We start from the raw sequence: 23693 nt of genomic DNA on the forward strand, positions 1-23693 counted from the left end.
GTAAATAATATAAGGTGGACAGAACAGAGATAACTGGAAGACGTATTATTAGGAAGATGATGAGTTCAATACAAATTACAGATGGTTGGTAAACGAGAAGTAATGAGGAGATATACCAAAATATACAGAACGTATCAGAAGTAATGAGAAAGTGCAGATTAATCTTCTTTGGACACCTCTACCGAATGAGTGAGAACAGGCTAACGAAACAGATATCCCCATGGTCCTGGAAAAAGAAGTCAGCTGAAACATGGATTACAGAAATAAGAAAAGAATGACAAATCAACATCAAAGAATAGGAAATAATAGAAACGTTTATTAAATTTAGAAGGCTTTCAAGGCAGAAAAAATAAAAAACCAGTACTGTCAACACGTATGATGGATTTACGGTACCTCCGTGTTCTCGTGGGTGACCAACGTTCGTGTTGGACTAGCGAAAAACCGGTGCCTGGAAACCGAGAGGTCGTGGGTTCGAATCCCGGCCGGACTACGGAAATTTTCAGTCTGCCCGTAATCTAGCTTCATCTCTCAAAGATGTGATGAGCCACCAGGAACGACACGTGGTTCGGACTCCACGTTAAACTGTAGGTTCTCTTTCCCCGTTAGATAGCAGGGACAGATGAGGGACACACAGGTCGCCGATGTGGGGTCCAGTTGAAAGACTTGCACCCGGCCATTGAGGCACAAGGCGTTGTTATTGGCAGCGTGCGTGCTGTCAGATTACGGGGGACGGGCCTCATAGGTCAGAGGCTCAGCTCGCTGATAACGCGCACGTGATACGCGCTCGTTTGGAAACCCAGCTCCAGTGGGACAGGTCAGGGTATATAAGACTCCAGTCGCCACTTGGTGGGTTCACCCTCACCAGAGCGACACGTTTGGGGCTTCCGTACTGCCTCTCCGACCTCTTTCTTGTTTCGACCTCTACTAGCAAGACAACAGGTAAGCTGCCACCCAGTCATGTCTGATATGTCTCAGTGCCTGTACACTGGTTCATATTTTTATGGTAGGGAGAGGGGTCTCCAACCGACGTGAGTCAATTACCTGTCTGGCCATTCAGTTTGATAAGGAGAGGTCCTTCGCGGTGCGATCGACTTTTTGAAACCATCTATACGGTTACGCAGATTACGATCCAAGGTATCACACACTGCAGCCATTCAGCCTGGTGGGCCCTCGTTCGCGAGTAACTGACGAAAAAAAATCGGATTTTTACGTGCGGCTGCGGCTCAATAGCATTAAAAAAATAGTATAATATAGACTGGTTGCGTAGTGTATTTGGTGGGTTAAGGCCTTCAGCTGCTTAAAATTTCTTTTTACTTTTAATTTTTCTCGAAATGACTCTTTGATCATTATTTTTATTCAATTAATTGCTTTAAACGTAATTTTTTTTTATTTCTGTTCCTTTGTCACATCATTTTAATCATCATATCAACTTTTTCCACTTTATCATTCTTTTTCCACTTGAAAATTCTTCCTGTGTTTTTTATTAATTTTATCTTTTAATTTTGGTTTAATTTCTTTCGTTTTATCATTCTGTTTTTTCGTCCATATTGTTGCATTCATTGTTTCTATCCCTTATTTTGCTTGAATTTCGTTTTAATTCTAATCCAGTCTTCCGTTTAAATCTTCATCTGCGTTGTTTTGTCCATAGTGCAGTAGGAATTTACGCTACGTTTTAAACGTTTGTATGACGATTACTATCCAAAAAGACACACAATTTTTAGCGAGAAATAATTTTTGACATCACTGCACAGTCAGTATAAATATATTATTTCGCCTTTTGTTTTTTAATCGACAGGTCGGCATTGTCAACTATTTATATATTATAAGAGATTAATATCACTATATTCACATTCACAAAAATTCCGAGTGGAAAAAGAATGATATAAGGATAAAATGACAACAAATGAAAAAGTGCATACGATGTGACAAAGGAACAGAAATAAAAAAATTACATTTTCAGCAATTGACTGACTGATGTTAAAGCCTATTCAATAAAGATTTTAAGATAAAAAATTCTAAACCTGACGAAATTCAAAACCATACATGAAGGTCTTACCTATTCAGTACACCACTCAATGAGTCCGTGCAATACTACGTATTACTGTTATTGAGCGTGAAGCAAAATTACGATTTTTTTCGTCAATTACGCGCAAGTCAGGGCCCGCCACGGGTGTGAAACTGGGGATCTTAGCCTACGTCACCGTAGAGACGGTTTCAAAAAGTCGATCCCACCGGTGGTGACCTGTCGTTATGAGATGTTTTGCGGTTGCTCTAATCCCTTGAAAGGCTTGCAAGTTCCCCCTCCCCCCCTCCCCTCCCAACTCATAAACAAAACGAAATCCCATGTGTAACACAGCTTCGTTTCAAGAAAATCTTGTTTTTCACCCATCTCAATGTCTTATGATGCCATATTTCATGAACTACGTGACGTGCAATGATATAATTTTGCAGGTACATTCGGTGATGTACGTGATTACTATCTGCAAAATGTGTTGCGATTACAGCTGGTGGTACAGAAATGGCTCTGAGCACCATGGGACTACACTTCTGAGGTCATCAGTTGCCTAGAACTTAGAATTACTTAATCCTAACTCACCTAAGGACATCACACACATCAATGCCCGAGGCAGGATTCGAATCTGCGACCGTAGCGGTCGCGCAGTTCCAGACTGTAGCGCCTAGAACCGCTCGGCCATTCCGGCCGGCGGTGGTACAGAAATAACAAACTAAAACGGTTGGCGTGATGCTGAAGTTTTTCTACACGAACAGCGAAAAAGTAGCAAGTGATAATCTTTTTTCCTTTCGTTATTTCATGAAGTGTCTCTGGAAGAAAACCTTTCCTAAGGGTTTGAAATTATATGTGAGGTTTGTTGAAACTCGCTAACGGGACGACCTGATCTATACGTCGTCACTGATTAGTCGAAATTTATGATGAGTACAGGGCTTGACCAGACGTGAAAGTGACAGAAGTGGGAGCTTCAGATGGCAAAGTGTTCAGAGAGAACAGCATCTTTGGCACGGGTCGGGCGACGCACGAGGCATTTCGTTAGCTTAGCTTCCAGGTAGCGGTGGACGCGGCGGAAACCACAGAACTGTAATGCGAGGGTCGTGCGGTCGAATACCTATGCTGAAACCTCATTTTCAATTTTTATGTTACGTTGCAAATAAAGTGAATAACCAGAATGAGATTTTCACTCTGTAGCGGAGTGTGCGCTGATTTGAAACTTTCTGGCAGATTAAAACTGTGTGCCGGACCGAGACTCGAACTCGGGATCTTTGCCTTCCGCGGTAGGGCACTTGCCCGCGAAAGGCAAAGGTCCCGAGTTCGAGTCTCGGTCCGGCACACAGTTTTAATCTGCCAGGAAGTTTCAAAGTGAAATAACGTCCACTATATTGTATTTATTAATACTTTTATAAAAGACATGAAAAGAATAGGAACAGTAAAATTTAGAATTGGAAACAAATTTCCAAGAATGGATTATAACGTATACACAATATCTTCGTATATAAAATTAAATAATTTCATTGTTTTACAGTTGCTCAGGTGATAATCCCTGTAAAAACAAAGGAAGTTGTAGTATTCTCGGCAGCCTGCACACGTTATTAACACCACATTTTTACAGTTACGTGGTTTTCTGTAGGAAAACAAAGTTCGTTTGCGTTCATAAAAGATTCGCTCTTCAGGTACGCGTAACACATCATATCGCCAAATATTGGTGAGGACAACTCGTGATGTACAGTGGGGCGTATTTTGACGCTGTCTTCTCTGGACGTGAATTCTTTTTCCCTCTCAATGAGGACGGAGTGTTTTCAAGCTGTTTGATTAAATTCTTTTTCTGATTATAAAAAAGGACATCGCAGAGGTCCACTAGCATTTGGGAGGGAATCACTTTAATACTGTACAATGGTAATCTTTCTTCACTTTGAAAAGTGAAGTTGTGGATTTGTTTCTCGTCCCACGAGCCGGCCGCTGTGGAAGAGCGGTTCTAGGCGCTTCAGTCCGGAATCGCGCTGCTGCTACGGTCGCAGTGTGGAAGAGCGGTTCTAGGCGCTTCAGTCCGGAATCGCGCTGCTGCTACGGTCGCAGGTTCGAATCCTGCCTCGGGCGTGAATGTGTGTGATGTCCTTAGGTTAAGTTAGGTTTAAGTAGTTCTAAGTCTAGGGGACTGATGAACTCAGATGTTAAGTCCCATAGTGCTTAGAGCCATTTGAACCATTTGAATCTTCGCACGATTCATTTAACAAGTGAAATTTGCCGTCCTGCGCGGAGAGCTTCATCACATCACACAGTTTTTTTTTCGTTTAAGGCTGTTCTAAGTTTATGTGTTATGTCTGTTCTTTCGGACATGTTCGAAAGAACAGACACTACGTATAAAGAGAGTCAGTGCGGATGCACTCTACGTTCGAGCTCTTATGGGTGTTTGCGAATTGCAGAGGGTAATAAGAATATCGGACAAAGGGCACTACATTAGTAGTGTGTGGATAGGTTGAGAATTTGAGTCTGACGTGAGGCGTGCTAGGGTACTCCGTGCAGCTCCGATGACCACTGTCCGCGGATAGCTTAATGGTCAAAGAATCTGCCTAAGTAGGCGTGAGACCAGTATCCGAATCACAGTCCGTCACAAATTTTCAACTTTCCCCTTTGATTTAAACCTATGCCCACTAGGAACCAAAGTCTGTTCAGATGGTTCAATGGCTCTGAGCACTATGGGACTTAACTTCTGAGGTCATCAGTCCCCTAGAACTTAGAACTACTTAAACCTAACTAACCTAAGGACATCAAACACAGCCATGCCCGAGGCAGGATTCTAACCTGCGACCGTAGCGGTCGCTCGGTTCCAGACTATAGCGCCTAGAACCGCTCGGCCACCCGACCGGCGAACCAAATTCCTTTGTGTCTGTTATAAGTTTTCCAGATTTTGACGAACTAATGACAACATTCCTATACTATGCCGTGTACGCATCCACCGTATTTTTAATCGTCGGTCGAAAAGAGTCAGTACTCTCTTATACGTACACGTAGGCGACTATAATTTTACAGAAAGGGTTATAGAGTATTGCGCTGTATACGTGTGGTTACTTCGTTCATATTTCGGCGTATTTGCAGTAGCGCAAAGATTGAAAATTAAAAAAAAAGAAAAATGTTTCCGCACAGGAACTCGATCCCACGACCCTTGGATTACCCTGCTGAACTATTTCAGCTGCGACACCCGCTGCCTCGAAACTGCCCTATCATACATGTGCCATGGTTCGCCCGACCCTCGACAAAAATGCTACTTTTTCTAAATGTTTCGTCATCTGGAGCTCTCAGTTTCGTCACTTTCGTTTCTGGCCAGCTTATACTATAAATCTGGACGAAATCGGTGATGCCCACTAGGTGCGTCCCCTTGGAAGTGCTGTCAGTCTTAAATACTGGCTGAATATGATCTGGGTAATTTGCGCGTCATGGGTTATGCTGCCCAAGTTGTATACGCAGTTCCTAACAGTAATACCTGGCTTATTGCGTTACACCTTCAATGTAAGATTATACATCTTAATAAGCATATTATAACAACATTTCAGATTTTTAATTTCGGTCGATAATTATGTGAAATACTTAAAACCAAATTTTTGTTGCTCCTGAGAGCTATCAGAAATGCAACCTGCAACAGCGGATTTGATGTAGAACTGGAAATGTTTGGTGCTTGCATATCATGACATTTCTAGAGACCGGAAAACCTCCTCTTTAAGAATCAACATGGATACCGAAGACGGTGATGGTTTGAAACCCAGCGTGCTTCGTCCACGAGACCGAAAAAGTAGATACTGGTGTCGAGGTTACTGCAGTGCTCCTTGACTTCCGAAAGGCGTTCGATGCAGTTTAAATAACTTACTGGATTAGGTAGGAAGTACCATTAGGTAATCGCGGATGACGCATTACGAGAATCAAAACTCTCCAACCCAGCAGCAGCAGCACAACTACAAGCTCTTACAACGACAACAGTAAGCCAAGCGTTACCATGACTGGATGTGTCTGCATCTACAGCTACATGATTACTCAGCAATTCACAATTAAGTGCCTGGCAGAGGGCTCATTGAACCACCTTTAAGATACTTCTCTACCGTTCCATTCTTGAACAGCGCGCGGGAAAAACGAACAGCCGGCCGATGTGGCCGGTACTGACCGTCTAGGCATGGCTGAACTACAGACAACACGAGTCTTATAGCTCCTTCCTGGTGGAATGACTGGAACAGATCGGCTGTCGGAACCCCTCCGACTAATAAGCGCTGCTCAGGCATGGTTGCTTACATCTTTAGGCGGCTTTAGTGACATCTCTGAACACTCAAGGGACTGCGTCTGTGATACAACATCTACAGTCAACGTCTATCTGTAAAAGTTCTGTTAACCAGGGTGATGGAAATCATTTTTTGATGTTCATGTTCACTGAAGACTTTGAAATAATGCACATCGGATCACAAAAAGCTATAATTCCAATTTTTTTGCCTCGGAGGGGGACATCCAACGATACCACACTCGACCCGCCACCCAAAACCCCTGCGTGGCTGCTTTGAAATCTTCAATGGGAACCCCCGTTTTTTTATTGCAGATTACGATTCTACGGGAAAATCTACACGCGTTTTGTTTGAAACATTTTCATCCTATCACCACAGATTGTAATTGGAGGAATAGAAATGGGTACATGCCGTAACTGGTATGCGGTTCTTCTTGTCTCCAGCTGTTGTGGCGAACTCGATGTTCCCGATGGTTTTATACACTGTCTGTTTAGAACGGCGACGAATTCTCCTGTAAGGCATCGTGGCAGCGTTCAATGCAGTTGCCTGTGCAGCAGCAGCAGCGCGAATGAGCCTCTGCGCGGCTCTCGCTCGCTTATAGCAGTAGCTTGGACTTAGAAAATTTTCACAGTGCCAGCGGAACGTTATTCCGCACGCGCACACCGGGTTGTTCTAGGGTGTGCGCGTCCGCTGGCGTGCCGCCACGATTGCGTAAGCCAGCCGCAGCTGCGCGAGGTCGGCAAAGTCAGGCGTTAAGTCTATTAACAGAACAAAACTGTTGCCTCCTTGAGCCCCCCGGCTGACGCTACAGATCAGTTTGCATACAGATGAATTTATTTCTGAAAATACAAAGTACAGTCACCAACAAACTTTACATACTCCATTACCTTTAACCCAAATAAATACAGACTCATTATCAGATATTTTTCTCTCATTACGAGTATACAAAAACAACGCAGAAGGAGACATATAAGCAGATTTACCAAAGTCCTTATTAGCAAGTTCTGTCATGTGGTAGGTACGATAGGCAATAATGTCTCTGTCAACAAAACTTTCAAGTCCAGGAACACTAGGTACTCCTGTACTTCCATGTACAATGGCTACAGTGAGCCAACCATTACCATGATCGAAAGTATCGTTAATGTCAATACTAAAATTAAGTCTGCAACCACAGAAAACACAAGGTCCGTCGGCAAGTGCAGTAGCAGCAACACTCTTAACTGGTATGCGGTTCTTCTTGTCTCCAGCTGTTGTGGCGAACTCGATGTTCTCGATGGTTTTATACACTGTCTGTTTAGAACTGTATCATTTCTGTGACATTCTCTCCCAATTTCGCGATAATACAAAACGTGCTGCCTTTCTTTGAACTTTTTCGATGTACTCCGTCAGTCCTATCTGGTAAGGATCCCACACTGCGCAGCAGTATTCTAAAAGAGGACGGGAAAGCGTAGTGTAGGCAGTCTCCTTAGTAGGTCTGTTACATTTTCTAAGTGTCCTGCCAATAAAACGCAGTCTTTGGTTAACCTTCCCCACAACATTTTCTATATGTTTCTTCCAATTTAAGTTGTTCGTAATTGTAATACCTAGGTACGTAGCTGAATTCACGGCATTTAGATTAGACTGATTTATCGTGTAACCTAAGTTTAACGGATTCCTTTTAGCACTCATGTGGATGACCTCACATTTTTCGTTATTTAGGAACAACTGCCACTTTTCGCACCGTTCAGATGTCTTTTCTAAATCGTTTTGCAGTTTGTTTTGATCTTCTGATGATTTTATTAGTCGATAAATGACAGCGTCATCTGCAAACAACCGGAGACGGCTGCTCAGATTGTCTCCTAGATCGTTTATATAGATAAGGAATAACAGAGGGCCTATAACACTACCTTGGGGAACTCCAGAAATCACTTCTGTTTTACTCGATGACTTTCCGTCAATTACTACGAACTGTGACCTCTCTGACAGGAAATCTCAAATCCAGTCAATATAACTGAAACGATATTCCATAAGCACGCAATTTCACTACAAGCCGCTTGTGTGGTACAGTGTCAAAAGCCTTCCGGAAATCCTGAAATACGGAATCGATCTGAAATCCCTTGCCAATAGCACTCAACACTTCATGTGAACAAAGAGCTAGTTGTGTTTCACAGGAACGATGTTTTCTAAACCCATGTTGACTGTGTGTCAATGGACCGTTTTCTTCGAAGTAATTCATAATGTTCGAACTCAATACATGTTCCACAATCCTGCTGCATATCGACGTCAACGATAGGGGCCTGTAATTTAGTGGATTACTCGTACTACCTTTCTTGAATGTTTGTGTCACCTGTACAAATTTCCAGTCTTTGCGTACGGGTCTTTCGTCGAGCGAACGGTTGTATATGATTGTTAATGTATCAGCTTACTCCGAAAGGAACCTAACTGGTATACAGTCTGGACCAGAAGATTGCCAGTCTTGGGAATTTTGCGTCTGTTTAAATTTGGCATGTTTGTTTCGTTGTATCTGCAACAGTGTTCTAACCCAGAGTGTACCAAGGAGAATCAGCTCCGTCGTTTGTTAATTTATTTGGTATAAATCTCTCAATTGCTGCCGATACTATTTCTCTGAATTTAAGCCACATCTGATCTACACTTATATTATTAATTTGGAATGAGTGGAGATTGTCTCTCAGGAAAACGTCAAGTGAATTTTTATCTGCTTTTTTGAATAGGTATATTTTTCGCTTATTTTTCGAGGATTTGGGGATTACAGTATTCAGTCTCGCTACGACAACCCTGTGTTCAATAATCCCTGAATCGGTTCTGATGCTCGTTATTAACTCAGGATTATTTGTTGCTAAGAGGTCAAGTGTGTTTTCACAACGGTTTACTATTCGCATGGGCTCATGAACTAACTGCTCGAATTAATTTTCAGAGAATGTGTTTAGCACAATTTCGGATGATATTATATGCATACCACCGGAATTAAACATGTATATTCACCAACATATCGAGGGTAAATTAAAGCCACCACCAGCTATTATCGTATGAGTCAGGTACATGTTTGAAATCAAACTCAAGTTTTCTTTGAACCTTTCAGCAACTGTATTAACTGAATTGGGAGGTCGGTAAAAGGATCCAATTTTGATTTTATTCCGGTTGCCAACAATGACCTCTGCCCATACTAACTCACACAAAGTATCTACTTCAACTTCGCGACAAGTAAAACTACTTCTAACAGGAACAAACACGCCACCGCCAACCGTGTTTAGCCTATCCTTTCGGAACACCGTTCCGTGTTTCCTTATCCCTGTTAATACATGCCGGTAAAACGAATATCGCACTATACTAATATGGGACCGCCCTATGGAATGGACACGTAAAACTCAACTTTAAAAATAATTTTGTTTATAACGGGAAACAAACAGACGTTTTCTTTCGACACTGGGCATCGCATAAAAGAGGTGGTGAGCAGCATTTGCTTTGGCAGACTAGCTACACATAGCAAAGACGAAATTGCAAATGCATGCCGAAACATCAGAGAAAATGCGCCTGACAGCTCCTAGGAGAGATACACAATATTCTACTGCCATCTAAAAACTTGTTGGTAACGTGACCACTTTTACAAGTAATTTATTAGGCGTGACCCAGTACATCACTTATTCTACAGTTCCTCTCATTTAATAACCAAAGAAACAAAAAGGAAACTTAGTTTTCACAAACTCTATTGTCTACAGTAAGGCCTCTTCCAAATGGGGTGTGCCGCGTCTCCGTGAAGTACCACAGTTACTCCCGCTGACGATGAAATTACCCCTTTCTCTAACCCGTTTCGTAGTGGGGAAAAGGTATGCGATCGATTTGGACGTTTTGGATGATGATCTTGATGAAGGTGACGAAGAGCTCCTCCATTACCATGAGATTCGCGGTACAGAAAGCTCATGTCGGTGTATTCTGCAAACGTGTACTCAACCACGAAGTTCTAACTCTGAGACAGTTTAAACAAACTTGAAACAGGCCAGAGGGGTAGGACAGACGTCAAATGCCGTCAGCTGATTCGACGTAAGCACCCTCGATCATTACTACCCTGTTGCATACCTACCTAGCAAACATGTTTTCTAACGGCTCTAACACGGAAATCGTACGTTTTCGGAGCTGGGTTCCAGTTCTAAATATTGTCTACTCAGTCCCCTGGAAGTTTGTAACGGGAGTTTCCGAATACGCTATATATTGGACAATGGACAACGTTGCCCAGAAATAAATTAAAATAGCTCCAATACCCTAGATTCGACCAAGGTTTTCGGACAGTTTTCCTTGGTTATAACGGGAAACAAATGTTGCCACTTGGTATCTTTTCTGTCACACAGCTAGCCTGCTAGAATATTTGGCTGGAAAGGATAAAGTTCCACAATAGCTCGCTCGCTCTAGTCAGCATCGAATGGAGAAGTGCGTAAAATATTAATTTTTATTATTTATTCATTTATTTAATCTGATCTGATTAGTCTCTGTAAGTCCATCTTAAATAGATGGGCCGGCCGGAGTGGTCGAGCGGTTCTAGGCGCTTGTGTCTGGAAACGCGCGACCGCTACGGTCGGAGGTTCGAATCCTGCCTCGGGCACGGATGTGTGTGATGTCCTTAGGTTAGTTAGGTTTAAGTAGTTCTATGTTCTACGGGACTGATGACCTCAGCAGTTAAGTTCTATAGTGCTCAGAGCCATTTGAACCATTTTTTAAACAGATGGTTGCGAGACGTCGGTTCTTCAATATAATATGACAAATTAAAACACCTTCAGATCTCTAAATTTCCAGTAGTTATTCTATTTGAGCAACCAGTTTCGGGGCTACATTGCGCCATCTTCAGGCCCCTGACCAACGTGTAGGAAGAATCCCACTTCTGGCCAGCATTCAGTGAATGGTATCCATAGATTACTTCATAACACAGCAGTTCCTTCGATCAACACTTGCCAGCAGTTGAGAAACAGACGGGAAGAAATCCGATAAATTTTGGGTATACGATAAATCGCTCTAATGTAAGGGCTGTCAATTCGACTAAATACCTAGGAATTACAATTTCGAGCAACTTAAATTGGAAAGACCACATAGATAATATTGTGGGGAAGGCGAAACAAAGACTGCGCTTTGTTGGCAGAGCACTTAGATTACTTAGAAGATGCGACAAACCCACTAAAGAGACAGCCTACATTACAATTGTCCGTCCTCTGCTAGAATATTGCTGCGCAGTATGGGATCCTTACCAGATAGGATTGACGGAGGACATCGAAAAAGTGCAAAGAAGGGCAGCTCGTTACGTGTTATCGCGCAACAGGGGTGAGAGTGTCACTGATATGATACGCGAGTTGGGGTGGCAGTCACTGAAACAAAGGCGGTTTTCTATGTGGCGAGATCTATTTACGAAATTTCAATCACCAACTTTCTCTTCCGAATGCGTAAATATTTTGTTGACACCCACCTACGTAGGGAGAAATGACCATCATAATAAAATAAGAGAAATCAGAGCTCGAAGGAAAAGATTTAGGTGTTCCTTTTTCCCACGCGCCATTCGAGAGTGGAATGGTAGTGAAGTAGTATGAAAATGGTTCGATGAACCCTCTGCCAGGCACTTAAGTGTGCATTGCAGAGTAACCGTATAGATGTAGATGTAGATGTAGAAGTGATGATCGAAAGGATCGCTGTATTACCAAGAAATCTGCGGGTATCAGTCACCGTATGCTGACCCCTACTTCGACTGGACCAGAGGTGGCATTCTTCCTACATGTCGATAAGGGGCGTGAAGATGGCGTGATGTAGCGCTAAACTGGTGCACAAGTAAAATAACTGGAAATTTAGACTGCCGAAGATGTTTTAGATTCGTCATTTTTTATTTTGCTCCGATTAGGGCCCATCAGCCTATCTCCTACACCAGACCAGGCTTTCACACGTACAGTATGTATTACATCATAGTTACCTCAGAAAATAAGAGTTTCAATATCACACCTAGTATTAAAATGACTTTAGTGTCTGATATGGCGGTGTGAGTAACTTATATTATGAACTATCAATACTGGCGTTACTTGTACTGTTACAGCTGCATCCACTGATAGTAACAATAACAATAATAATAATAATAATAATAATAGCAATAATGACAATAACTGTGACAGTTAGTGATACTACCAACAATATTACGATACTGTATGTCACAGCGTACATTACTTTGAGTTCGGAGCCGGCCACTACTTCCCAGTGAGCAGTGTTCATTGTTATCGGTTTGTTCTCTCTGTGTTGCAGGACAAAGAAAATGCTGCGTAACCTGGTGGCTAGTGCCTCTCGCTCTCTAGTGTGTGTGGGCAGGAAGAGCCGTTTGGTGTCCACTCAGACTGGTGCAGCAGCTCAGCAGGTACGGCCAACACTCCTACAACTCCAAGGCTTAGCCTCTGTTCTACTTGTATGACAGTTAATCGCGCACTTGCTACTGATTGTTCAGCACGTGGGGCATCTCACCACGTTCTTTCGTAAAGGCCCTGCTGTAGGTGGTTTGCTGTTCCTAATACTTTTTATGTATGAGGCTACTGCCTTAATCAGTATAAGTAGAGATGCAAATGTTAATCATTTCACAATGTCTGGAAGTTCTTCACCGATGGCTTTGAAATTTTGATACAACGCTGCTTTCGAATACGCGTGTGTTCTTGTACTGGGTGTTCGGAAATTCTCGTTACAAACTTCTAGGACTTGTACAGGGGTGTGATTACATAATATTTAGTATAGGAACTTGTGTCCGGAAACGTACCGTTTCCGTTCTACGACGATTTCAATTCATATTTGCAGCTCATCCACTTCTGCTTGAGGAATTAGGCGTGACGCACTGCATTTATTAGGCAACAATTCGAAAAGAACCGTAACCAATCACCCATTTATCACTTAACCACATTTGTTTTAATAGTTAAACATTATGTGTTTACATTATTCCAATACTAAAAACAACCCAGAACACTGCATTACAACAACGGCTCGATGTCGCTACCACCAACGTTGTTACAGACATTGTACATTCGGAGCATGTCCTGGACACACACCTCATCCCACCTGAGGTCTCCACAATGTCCAGTGCAGCGGCCAGCACTCGCGCCAGCAGATCACCCTCTGTATCTGTAGGAGACTCGTAAATTAAACTTTGCTTAAAATCTCGCAAGAAGTGGTTCATAGGAGTTAAATCCCGCGGTCACGGCGGCCACGCATTTGGACCACTTCGGTCTATATTCTTTCACCATATCGTCTGTTGAAGAGCGAGGTGGAGCAAATTCACGCTAAAGCCACGTCGTTTCCTGAAGGACTATCAATGGCACAGCTTCCAAGAAGGGGTGCACTACGTCTCGTAGGAAGATCAAGGATGAAGGACCAGTTAGCTTGAGTGGAAGAAGATGTGGACGCGTAACACATCTGAACTGTTACCATTGACATGGGTTCCTATTCAAAATATTATGTACCCACCCCCCTCTGCAAGTCCTACAAGTTTGTAACAGGAATTTCCGAACACCCTGTATACCTGCTGAGCGTCTTCTCTTGAACGTAAATATATTTATAAAATACACACATCAAAAAAAGTTTTGTATCACCCTGGTCCCCAGAACTCCTGATGATATTGTATTACAGACACAGTCCCTTTCACTGTTCAGAGATGTCAGTAAACCCGCCCAAAGATGTAAACAACCATGCATGTGCAGCGTCTATTAGACAGAGGGGGTCCGACAGCCCATCAGTTCCAGTCATTCCACCAGGAAGGACGTACACGGCTCGTGTCGTCTGTAGTTCAACCATGCCTAGACGGTCAATACCGCGCTTCGATCTCGTCCGCATTGTTACTTTGTGCCAGGAAGGGCTCTCAACAATGGAAGTGTCCAGGCGTCTCGGAGTGAACCAAAGCAATGTTGTTCGGTCACGGAGGAGATACAGACAGACAGGAACGGTCCATGACATGCTTTCCTCAGGCCGCCCAAGGGCTACTTTCGCAGTGGATGACCGGTACTTACGGAATATGGGTCGGAGGAACCCTGACAGCAACGCCACCATGTTGAATAATGCTTTTCGTGTAGCCACACGACGTCGTGTTACGACTCATATTGTGTGCAATAGGCTGCATGATGCACGTCCATGGCGAGGTCCATCTTTGCAACCACGACGCCATGCAGCGTGGTACAGATGGTCCCAACAACATGCAAAATGGACCGCTCAGGATTGGTATCACGTCCTCTTCACCGACGAGTGTCGCATATGTCTTCAACCACACAATCTTCGGAGACATGTTTGTAGGCAACACGGTGAGGCTGAACTCCTTAGACACACTGTCCAGCGAGTGCAGCAAGGTGGATGTTCCCCGATGTTTTGGGGTGGCATTATGTGGGGGCCGACATACGCCGCTGGTGGTCACGGAAGGTGCCGTTAAGGCTGTGCGATACGTGAATTCCGTCCTCCGACCGATAGTGCAACCGTATCGGCAGCATATTGGCGAGGCATTCGTATTCATGGACGACAATTCGCGCCCCCACCGTGCACATCTTGTGAGTGACTCCCTTCAGGATAACGACATTGCTCGACTAATGTTCTCCAGACATGCACCCTATCGAACATGCCTAGGGCTGTTAATGGACGAAGTGACTCACCAACCACCCTGAGTGATCTACGTCGAATCGCCGTTGAGGAGTGGGACAATCTGGACCAACAGTGCGTTGATGAACTTGCGGATAGTATGCCACGACGAATACCGGCATGTATCAATGCAAGAGGACGTGCTACTGGGCATTAGAAGTACCGGTGTGTACAGAAATGTGGACCACCATCTCTGAAGGTCTCGCTGTATGGTGGTACAACATGTAATGTGTGGTTTTCATGAGTAATAAAAAGGGCGTAAATGATGTTTATGTTGAATTCTATTCCAATTTTTTTACGGGTTCCGGAACTCTCAGAACCGAGGTGACGCAAAACTTTTTTTGATATGTGTATAATAGCGAACACCGAAACATTGTTAGCAAAAATCTAGAAACGCTCTTGACTGATTTACTTGAAACACACACACACACACACACACACACACACATATATATATATATATATATATATATATATATATATATATATATATATATATATATATATATATATATATATATATATGAATCGACAAGGAAAATGGGAAGGAAGAGATGTTGGGAGAGAGGGAGTAGGGGGGAATGGAGTAAGAGGAGGAAAGTGATCTACAGTGAGAGGTGGTCGGAAGTGATGGACAGAGACAGGGGAAGGAGAAGGAGATGAAGAGAGAGAAAGGGGGATGGACAGAGGCAGGGGGGAGGAGGAGATTAGGACATATATCTTAGTACCATACATAATTAGCAACTGCAAAGCATAGCCTAGTACATAATAAGTTGAAACTTGAATACGTTAAATTGTATCTCTGACAAAATGTAAAAGGCAAAATAAATTGTAACTCACTCAGGACGGATAGTTATTGAAAGTCTGTGGACAATGCTTATGATTTGTTTAGAAAGAGACTGAACATCTTTCTTCATGCATCTGAATCTTCATTGAAACCAACTGTAACGTAAATATTGATTAGCAATAATTCGTTAGCTGTAAAGTTAAGGATAAAGCCAGTCTTTTCGTAACACTCACCAAAACATGATTTTTTTATTATCTCTGAATATAAAACGGGAACTCTGCTGCGTGTAACAAAGCGTCATTTCTTGTCAGTATGAAGGTTAGAAAGACAGCGATATTACTTTTCGAGTTCCTCTTCGAAATAGGAGTCAGCGAGCAAAAATATATGCGATGGCAGAGATTTAAATTACCTGCGATGCATCTCTGATGTAGCCAGCACACACTAATAGACCACAGGCATAATTCATAGTATTCTATGCTTTATTTGACTTTGTCGCTACAAAGCCCACAATGGGAAAAGACTTTCTGCTTTTAAACATCTCTGACACCGTTATAGTTTTATCACTTTTTTGTCACTAATAATTGTAAAATTATTTCCTTTTAAAATATCTCTTTTGCGGAAGGCCTTACTAAAATTATATTTTCAGAGTGATTTTTATATGCAACATTTCTTATTTTTTGAGAGGGGTGTTATGCTTCTTTAGTAACAATATTTGACTTAGTATTAGGGAAAACTGTAAGCGATATCTCTGGATAGACACACATGTCAACCGTTACTGAGTCGTAAAACACAAGGTAATCTCGTACAATACAAAACAATTCCTTGTATACAATTAAACTGAATAAAGTTACACCAGTAAAAAGAAGTGAATTTTTGAAGCGCAGCTTTGCATAATGTAGACAATTATTTATGGATATTATTTTAAAGACTGCAGTTGTAACATGTACAAAGGTGGTTATTTTAGAGCCTTGCACATTTATGTATTTGAGGAGAGTGCTTTTCAGTTCTGAGTGCTGGCTAAAATTTAGATAGTCACTCGTTAATTTTTATAATTACTTGGTCAAAAATACTTGGAATGGAACTCAACTCAGGCTGAAGTGTATGGCTACTGTCCCATGCCATATGTTTGTTTGACAGGAACCTGAGCAGCTGGCTCATATCCCAACTGCTCTGTAACTTTGGGGGAGACTGAAGTGCCACATAAATGCTATCCATGAGTGATTCCTTATTCACACATTTTCTTGTACACTCTACACTTTTTAACTGATTTTATCACTTCCAAAATGTTATTGCGCCATCATGGCAAAATGTAGACCTACAGTTTCTCTTAAGCGTTAAAGTTCCATCTGTGCTTGCTCTAGTCAGGCCTTCTGCCGAGACTGAACTTCTGCCAAGCCGCTAATCACTGCTTCTTTAATTTTATTGTCAGTTTCTACATTTTTTTAGAAGTTGTTAGTCAGTCTTTCTCCTCTCATTCATTAAATTTTGTGTGACTTACTATACTAATTTGTTTGTCCTTCTCAGAAGACCATTTAGACAATTCGTTATCCATCTGATATGTATGTGCATCAAAGTGTCCCATTAAAATTCTTTCCTGTTCAACTGAAGTATTGTTTACTTTTTCTGATAATTTGCAGACAGGTCCTTCTACCCCAGTCTGCGCTTGGATAATTTCAGAAACTTCACGTGATAACTGACGAGAAGTTCTGCTACCCCTGTCTGTGCCTGGCTGATTTTATAAACTTCACCTGATATCCTAATTTGTGCTGATCAACTTTCAGCTATGCATGTTGGTACAATAGTCATTGCTCTGATCAAAAGATCTATTTTTCTAACATTTCCAACATCTGATCGATAGTTTCACTTATTTAAACACCCAATTTCAGCTTCCGCGCCGTTCTCAACGTTACTTAGTCTGGTTGCTTCCATCTTTTGCTCTTTGGAAGCTTTGCCGTACTTATTACTCTACACTACTGTATAAAAACAAGTCGTTGTTTAATGTTGTTATTAAAAGTCTTCAAAAGTAGCTGGCCAACTTACTTCATATTTTTACACGATACTGTCTGACAGACATAGGCTGACAATTTTTTAAACAACAATGTACAGGTTTTCTGTTGAAACAGACTGCGAGAAAGAAAATGCTGTGCTACGTTGTGCTGTGAATGTATGTGGTTTCGCTTTTTCTTACAGTCAGTTTTAACTACAATACCACGACTATTAAACCTTTAGAAAAAATGGTTCTCTTATGTATATATTCTTTCTCCATATATATATATATATATATATATATATATATATATATATATATATATATATATATATATCTCAAAAAGTGCATACGCAGCTATGTACTGATTTTTCTTTCTGACAGTTTTCACAGAAAACAGGAAAGTTGTATTTATGGCTTATGGGCTTATGATTACGCTACTGTTATGGTATCTGAATCATCCGAAACTTCGTAATCCTATTAAAACTACGCTAAATACTGTCAATGAAGCTACTATCCTCACATATCCAGCAGCAGGAAAAGTCTCTCAACCTCATATACCCAACCAATTTACCCATTCATTTTTAGTGGCTTTAGTTCCAACTCAAATGATTCATTGGGAATAACAATAAACAAGGGTCAAGATCAGAGAGAGGAGGAAGAGGACATGGACAGAAAGGAGGGAGGAAATTGATATAGAGAGAGGGAAGAAGGTGGACAGAGAGAGAGCGGAGAAGGATATTCGGATATATATCCAATTGCCATACGTATTTAGCGACTACAAAGCATTGCTGGTTTGCTAGTAGTAAATAAAGTCAACAGCTTCTCTTTTTTTCTTCATTAAATTAATTAATTATTCTAATTTTCAGATGTACACACATAATAGCGTCTAATATAAAGCGGCAACCTAGTTATGTTTTGCATCCTTGAACATCCTACTACACCACAATCTTGTCCCCACAAAAATACTAAAAACTAAAACTTCGCTACTAACGAAATTTATCAAACCTATTAGCTGAATTTTGAATTTATCAAACCTATTTGCTGAATTTTGAATACTAGAGTACTATGTAAACACAAGAAGAGTAGGAATAATTTTCTTTAAAACTCGTCTGGCTCGCTCTACCAATGCTGGTCTCATTTAGAAAGTTTGTTTGCACATCTTGTTTCTGGCAGTTTTCAGTTAATAAGCTGTTTTTATTTTTTTATGCTCCAGCATGCCAGAGTTTTGTTCATGAAACAAAGAAAAGGCAACATTCACAGATATAAAAAAAGTCGTAATTTTTTACAACTATTGTATTTCACTTTGCCTTATTGCAAAAATTTAACACGTAGTTCATGTTTCTGTTTACTGTCCTGTAACATCCAGAGCCACTTGTAATATATTATTGGCTGAATACGTAGTGAACTGAAAAGTGAAATTTTATCTTTGACTGAATAAAAAGAGCAAATTAAATTCTAACACTCTGAGGAATGAAAGTTATTGGAAGTCTCTTCGTAATGGTTGCCATTTTAATAGAAAGACATAGCGTATTAAAATGAGGGTCTTTCGTTATGCATCTGCTCTGCCTCTTCATTGAGATCAACAACAAACGCTAAACTGTACTGCAAACGAAACTTCCTGGCAGATTAAAACTGAGTGCCGGACCGAGACTCAAACTCGGGACCTTTGTCTTTTGAGGAATTAAGGCTGTGAGGACGGGTCGTGAGTCGTGCTTGGGCAGCTCTGTCGGTAGAGCACTTGCCCGCGAAAGGCGAAGATCCCGTGTTCGAGTCTCGTTTCGGCACACGGTTTTAATCTGCAAGCAAGTTTCATATCAGCTCACATTCCGCTGCAGAGTGAAAATTTCATTCTGTACTGTAAACGTTCGTCAGCATTAATGTCAATGATAAAACATTATGGCTAGCGCGTTTTGTAAACATTATGGGCAGCGCGTTTTGTAATATTCACCAGGATTGATTCTTTTTTTATTGTCTCCGAACATACAACAGCGACTTAATTGCGGATAAGAAATATTCTCATCTTGCCTGTAGGCCTATATTGTCTCAAAACACAATGATATTATTTTCATCTTCCTCTCTGAAATCGTAGTCTGCGAGCAAAAATGTTTGCGATGGCGGATACTCAAATTATCTGTGTTGCGTCTCTGATACATCAAACATACACTACTAGCCCCGTGACATAATTTACTTTATCGTAAAGCACGAATATTGATTGATTGAGATTCTGCACATTTCACTACTCTGGACTCTGATTGAGAGTAACTACGCTGAAAACTTGTACAGTGCAGTGTTTTTGGCGTTATGGATGAATGTTTCGTTGTTATGAATGAATATCAAAGTCAAGGGAAGAGTTAGTATGAAGCTCATCGTCGGCGCTTACTCCACCCCTCTCAAACAGGATCAAGTATCTCTCTTCAATTTTTTAGCGCCTACACCGCCCCCCATTACCAAAAATAGTTATTACTAGTTGCTTCACGGAGTGTTTGATCAACCTGTCCCTTCCTTTAGTCGTACCGTAAACTTATTTCCTTACCCCTTAACTAGTATTGAAGCTTCGGAAACCATCTGTAGCTTCAGTTCGGAACCGTGCGACTGCTACGGTCGCAGGTTCGAATCCGGCCTTGGGCATGGATGTGTGTGATGTCCTTAGGTTAGTTAGGTTTAAGTAGTTCTAAGTTCTAGGGGACTGATGACCTCAGATATTAAGTCCCATAGTGCTCAGAGCCATTTGAACCATTTTGAACCATCTGTAGCGCCACATTTCAAAAGCTTCTGTTCTGTCTGTAATGTTTATCGTCCTCTTTCACTTTCGTTTGAGGCTACACTCCAGACAAATTCTTTCAGAAAAAGACTTCTTAACGTTTAAATTTGTATTTGGTGGTAATCATTTGTCTTTCCGAGAAAAGTTTTCCTTAGCATTTCTCTTCACTTTTGCAGTCGTCAGTTATTTTATTGCCCAAGGAGCAAAACTTTTCTGTTATTTTTAGTGTCTTATTTTCTAATCTAATTCCCCTAGCTTCACCGAATGGTCTCAGTTAACTGTGCGTTACTTCTGCTGCTCATTTTATGAACTTCTTGAAGAAATTTTATTCTGTTCATCTTATCGTCTAAGTCCTTTGCCGCCGTTACACAGTTAAAATATCATTTCTTCTCCCTAAACTGTGATTCCTTTTTCAAATTTCTCCTTTCTTTAGTGCCTGGTCTAAGCAGACATCAAATGGCGTGCCCCCATGTCGTTTCTCCATTAGCTTGATCTTTTACCCAGTATGTTGGAGGACAATCTGTTAATCAGAAACTTCATGTCATTATCTCTCCTTCTGATGGCCGAATACTGGCCTGGGGATGAAAGTTTCTTGAACCATTAGGACTCGCCCATAACACCAGCATTTATTACTGACTTTAGCTACATATGCGATTTTTAACGCATCTAAAGGAAGCAAATAGAGAAACACCATGTTAAACTATTTAGATACCAACCGTAATCTTTTGAGGACAGGAATCGTGCCACTCACACTAAGTCGAAGGTCTGATTGAAGTGATTTGCTGGTAAAAGTCTGGAAACTGACTGAAAAAGATGTGTTAGTCTTGCAACAGCAAGTTGGAGGATATTAATGAGAAATCCCAGGTATAGTTATTTGCAGAGTAGACAAAATAAAAACTGGCCCAGAAAACGTTTCGCGTAGCTTAAGACAATCAATCCAATTTCCAGATGCAAGTGATATCAGCTGTGTTGTTTAACTTAAGGTGTGTGAAATATTTTCCAGGCCAGTTTTACTTTGTCATTCCCTATCACATACGGCGTATGGTGGGTTGACAACAGAACACTTTTCTCTTCTTCAGTCTAACAACATAATACTCTTAAATAGGTTTTTAATGGAACTGGAATATGAAAAATCTTGAGAAAGTGGTTACACGTGTTTTGATGTTGTTGATAAATGAAGAGATTTCGCTCACGTTTCGTTGGTATATTAAGATACTGGTGACATTGATATAAAGTGTAAGATCACGGTGCTTTTTTGATTTGCAGAGAAAAATCCTCATCTAGTGTGGTCTGATCCAGTGTTCGGAGATATTGTGGGTTACGTGAGGAAAAAGTATGAAGCATCAGACGTGTGATCTCACCTGGCGGAATATCTTAGATAAGGTTGTCCGTTTTCATAGAAATGTGGGACTATGAAACCAAGAATGGACTTCTGCGAATTTAAGTGTTACAAGGAGAGCGTGCAGCTTAAACTTGAGTTGTTCAAGTAGCTGAAGATGGAGTGGTCTTCTTTATGCGAGCTGTTACAATTGACATGATGATGAATGTAGGGCAGACATCAGAGTTTCCCGAGTGGATGGATACATTCTGCAGGATGGCTGTTAGAAACCTTCATCTATTGGCTTTTAGTGATGACGAGCGTTCGTTAACAGGGCACACACATTTAATCCAGCTGTAAGTTAAGAATTTATGGTTTCTATGTCCAGCTGTATGTGGGGTGGGATTTGTTGCATGTACTATGCATGGCCCAAGGGAAACATGCGCGAGGGTAGTTTCCGTATGATGTAAATTTGGAGTTAAGTCATTATGCGAAAACATCTGCGTGGTTGCGGATGGGAACTCAGGGTTCAACATTAAGACTCTGTAGTAAGTCTCCTTTGTAATGAGTTGGTGATTATTAGGAGCAGTTTCGGTGATGAAGTGGCCTTAGTGAGATGAGTGGGCATCATTTAACGTTTTCAAGAGTTTTAGGACTAACGTAAGTTTACAGTACTGTTTACTATAACGTGGGATAATGAAGAAGTAATAATAATACTCGCGACAAAATAGTAATCTGTTTGTCTTATGCTGTGTGCAGCACCCAAAACCTGTGGCGACAGTGGATGGTGAACTGGTGTCGCTACAGCTGTCCTCTGGGGAGCACCACAAGTTTCCCATCATGTGGCTCAGGGACAACTGCCAGTGCCCTAAGTGCTTCAACAGCCAGCAGATGTCGCGTATCATCTACTGGGACGAGCTGGACACCAACGTCAAGCCTGCTGACATACAGGTAAGTCTCAATCCCTTGTCCCCTGGATCAGTATTAACGCCAGTTCTCTAGACATTATGAACTGTTTTATAATAAATGAAAAGCACCAGTTTGCTTATGTTCTACAATATTACTTTTATTGTTAACCGGTTTTCGGCTTACAAGGCCATCTTCAGACATTTACTGAGTATTATTACCAAAGAAGTTACAATGTTTGCAAACAACATTGGAAGAGAAGTAACACGCCAAGACTGAAGTAGAAACATATAGTAAGTAACATCTTTGACAGTGTGGTGGTAATGCAATGAAAAAGTAAAAATTGAACAGTACATAAATAACAATGGAGTAGACAAGAAAACCTTTAGCACAAAATAGGAATGCATGCCTTCATAACAGTTTCTATTAATAAACAGAACTAATAAAATAAAATAAAATTAGTACTAGACAAGGCTACATCAGGAGGTATGAAACATGGAGAGTGATGCACAAACCAACCAAAAGAAAAGACAATTGTCACTGTAACTACAGAATACATAAGGAACTTAAGCAATATCAATCAGATAAACAGTAATAAATAAATGCAGGAAAATAGAGATGTTTGAGAGAACCTACAGTAAGTGCAATCTTTGAGAGTGCAGTGGTACCGCATTTTAAAATTAACAATATAATGTGGTCCAACTAAAACATTCGTATCTCTTTACGTACTACACGAATGTGTAATGAAAATGGGGGTTCCTATTTTTGAAAAACGCAGTTCTTATCCGTTTGACCTATGGCAGCACCATCTAGCGGGCCAACCATAGCGCCATCTGGTTTCCCCCATCAAGCTAGACAAGTTTCGTTCTTTGCAGTTTTTTCGTTTGGCGCTTATTTCGTGAGGTATCTGGCCCGGTCACGATCAATGGACCACCCTGTATAAATAAACTGGAGAAGATTAAAGCATGGGAGGCATTCATTTCATGGAGGCAAACGTCCTTCATAGAAGAGGATATCTGGTGTGCCATGACAAACTGAA

The 23693-nt window shown here is 41.3% G+C and overlaps 1 protein-coding gene across 1 annotated transcript in view; it reads left to right on the forward strand.

Annotated features, from left to right (window-relative positions):
- The first annotated feature begins 813 nt into the window (after positions 1-813).
- The window catches only part of LOC124788677 (gamma-butyrobetaine dioxygenase-like), a 53977-nt gene continuing 31097 nt past the window's right edge, over positions 814-23693 (forward strand). Inside the window, exons 1-3 of the mRNA XM_047255962.1 lie at positions 814-939; positions 12538-12646; positions 22508-22699. Coding sequence (XP_047111918.1) covers positions 12548-12646; positions 22508-22699 — 291 coding nt within the window. The 5' untranslated portion in view covers positions 814-939; positions 12538-12547. The remainder of the gene's footprint in view (positions 940-12537; positions 12647-22507; positions 22700-23693) is intronic.

This window comes from Schistocerca piceifrons, chromosome 1 (genome assembly GCF_021461385.2).
Source record: "Schistocerca piceifrons isolate TAMUIC-IGC-003096 chromosome 1, iqSchPice1.1, whole genome shotgun sequence".
In the NCBI taxonomy this organism is placed as follows: Eukaryota; Metazoa; Arthropoda; class Insecta; order Orthoptera; family Acrididae; genus Schistocerca; species Schistocerca piceifrons.